Genomic DNA, 2,445 nt, shown 5'->3' with positions numbered 1-2,445 from the left:
GCTGTCACCATTTCACTCAACAAAGCTTTGTCAAATACGAGGGCTTTCTGCCTTTCCCGATGCTGAAGTGAAAGATACTGGACTCATGGGATGATCCTTTACGACAAGGCTGAGGACTTCAGGTCGTGAATAATGCCCAACCACGTCAAAATCGAACTTCGCACGAGCAATTTCCCCAAGATCTGTGCAGAAGATCAGAAATATTGTTCACGTCCAAAGCACGGAATAGACGAAAGACAGTTCCAGAAGTGAAAAAGGCAAATTCACAAGATTAAACTACTTGTACACACAAGGTGTACACCTTAATTGAAACCACCATATATGTCAAAAATCTGGCAATTGATTGGAAAATGTGTTGTCAAGATCAATGTAACAAAATCTGCCAACTCACACCAATGTATCAACGTTTATATACATATATAGCATGGTCCAAAAGTCGCATACCTAAATCAGCAGAGATAAGAGCTTCGCCTTCATAATTTGGGCCTGCCAGAACAGTTCCTGATGGTGATATGATGACGCTGCCACCGGGACAAACAATGGAATCCGGTGAGAGATCTTCTTCCGTGCCAGAAAAAACATACTCAGGAGGAGGTGGGTAATCTTTCCTTCGGCAGAACTGATTTGCAGATAAAACAAAACACCCACCCTCAAGAGCAATGTGGGTCATCGATGCTTGCCACACGTCTCTCGAGTCAGCAGTAGGTGCACAATATATTTCGATGCCTATATAAGAAAAGTAAAAATTGCGACTATAAAGAAGAAGCTGAGCATAAAGTAAGTAACTATAACCTGACTGAAGTAAAATAATTAATCTGACCTTTAGCATACATTGCTGTCCTTAGAAGTGGCATTCTGTTTTCCCAGCATATTGCAGCCCCGATTTTCCCAACTGGTGTCTCGAAAACAGGAATTGTCGATCCATCTCCAAATCCCCAAATTATACGTTCCAATGCAGTTGGCATTATCTTCCTATGTTTTCCAAGGTAACGACCTTGAGAATCGAAAAACAGAACTGTACAGTAGAGTGTGTATCCATCTCTCTCAATAACGCCCATCACTAAAAAAACTTTATATTTTCCAGCCATAGCTGCCAAACGATCAACTTCAGGACCTGAAAAAAACAAATAAAAGACAGAGAAAAGGGGACACTGTTAGACAAGCATCACTTGTGTGTAGATGTGTCAACCGGTGTCGAGGAGTGGACCAGGATGGGCCAGGTTACTGCCATCCAGTCGAGGGATTCACATATACATGTAGGGAGCTTACCTGGAACATCAATAGCTGCAGCATGATATTTCCGAAACTCCTCCTTACCCTTGGCTGTACGGTTACCAATGGTAACACCAAAATTTGATCCGCGCGGATAACCACCTATAAATGCTTCGGGAAACACAACAAGCTGGGAACCATATGAGGCTGCTTCAGCTAAAAGCCTTTCAGCTTTATCTGAAAGCATAATAACAAAAGTTATAAAAAAGTAATTCCAAAAATGGTTTCTAATGACAGAAATTTGTATAGATAAGATAATAGCTCATGTAGTAATTGATAAAGCATAAAGACAGCAGGACTGTAAATTGGTTCAAGTAGATCATGAGTGCTTCGAGCTTGGCCCGCTTGGACTTCATTCTAGCTCGGATCAGGAATGACACAAGTCCAGCTTTGACATATATCTAGGCTTGGTTCTTAGGCATTAAGCTAATAAAGACCAAATCCACCAAGTTGATAAAATACTAAATCAACCAAGGTGTTGGTATTTAGATCTTCTAAATCACATTAGTCATTAGTGCTTTGCTTAAATAGTAAACTATTCAAGATTGAAGATACTAGTGCTCATCCAGATACCAAACCAAGTTTCAGCAGTCTAAAGCTCGATTAGGGCGACTCTTCACACCCCTACTAAAAGGTACCATAAAACTATTTTCAGTTCTTATATGAGTTCAACAATTTGAAAAACAAATTGGGATAGGTGAATTATTATAGATCCATCACCCGAACAAACCGGACGTGATAATTTTTTATCATCTTTTCAGTTCTTATATTAGTTCAACAATTTCAAAAACAATACTTCAAGTCACCCATAAAAAAATAAATGACAAAAACAATATATTTCAACTATCCACTTCAAAAATTAAAGCCCGTCCAACCCTCAGTGAAAAAAGAAAGGTACAACTTTTCCACCACAATGCACAAAACATGGTATAGCATCCTTTCTTTGTATGCTAGTACAGTAGCTCTAATATTATCACCAAAGCTAGTGTAACCTGCCCCTAACGTAAATCAAAATTCTATATAAAAAATTCTAGATCCCAAGTTCAAAATTTTTTAAAGTAAATCTTGTAAGTTAACCCCATTCTTCCACTCATATCTCTTCTCTAACATACATTCCATTCCACCCAATAAACCTTTAAAAAATAATAATAATAAAATAAAATAAAATAAAAT

The 2,445-nt window shown here is 38.2% G+C and overlaps 1 protein-coding gene across 1 annotated transcript; it reads right to left on the bottom strand.

The window, feature by feature from the left end:
• LOC111383075 (bifunctional nitrilase/nitrile hydratase NIT4A) lies at positions 1-1,480 on the bottom strand. The gene is made up of 4 exons (XM_023007143.1): positions 1,270-1,480; positions 821-1,114; positions 445-726; positions 1-182 (listed from the first exon to the last, which is right to left on the bottom strand). Exons 1-4 carry the CDS (start codon positions 1,457-1,459, stop codon positions 31-33), a joined length of 918 nt encoding a protein of 305 aa, XP_022862911.1. The 5' UTR covers positions 1,460-1,480; the 3' UTR covers positions 1-30.
• Between the last annotated feature and the right edge of the window lie 965 nt (positions 1,481-2,445).

Source organism: Olea europaea, unplaced genomic scaffold (assembly GCF_002742605.1).
Source record: "Olea europaea var. sylvestris unplaced genomic scaffold, O_europaea_v1 scaffold261, whole genome shotgun sequence".
In the NCBI taxonomy this organism is placed as follows: Eukaryota; Viridiplantae; Streptophyta; class Magnoliopsida; order Lamiales; family Oleaceae; genus Olea; species Olea europaea.
The sequence above is the reverse complement of the archived record's forward strand: the minus strand, read 5'-3'. Positions and strand labels throughout refer to the sequence as shown.

Excerpts from the sequence above, each read along its gene's own strand:
- LOC111383075 (XM_023007143.1), bottom strand. The coding sequence starts at position 1,459 with ATGCTTTCAGATAAAGCTGAAAGGCTTTTAGCTGAAGCAGCCTCATAT. Across the intron at positions 1,115-1,269 it reads TGCAGCTATTGATGTTCCAG|GTCCTGAAGTTGATCGTTTG; the intron begins GTAAGCTCCCTA and ends TGTTTTTTTCAG. Across the intron at positions 183-444 it reads TCTTATCTCTGCTGATTTAG|ATCTTGGGGAAATTGCTCGT; the intron begins GTATGCGACTTT and ends TCTTCTGCACAG.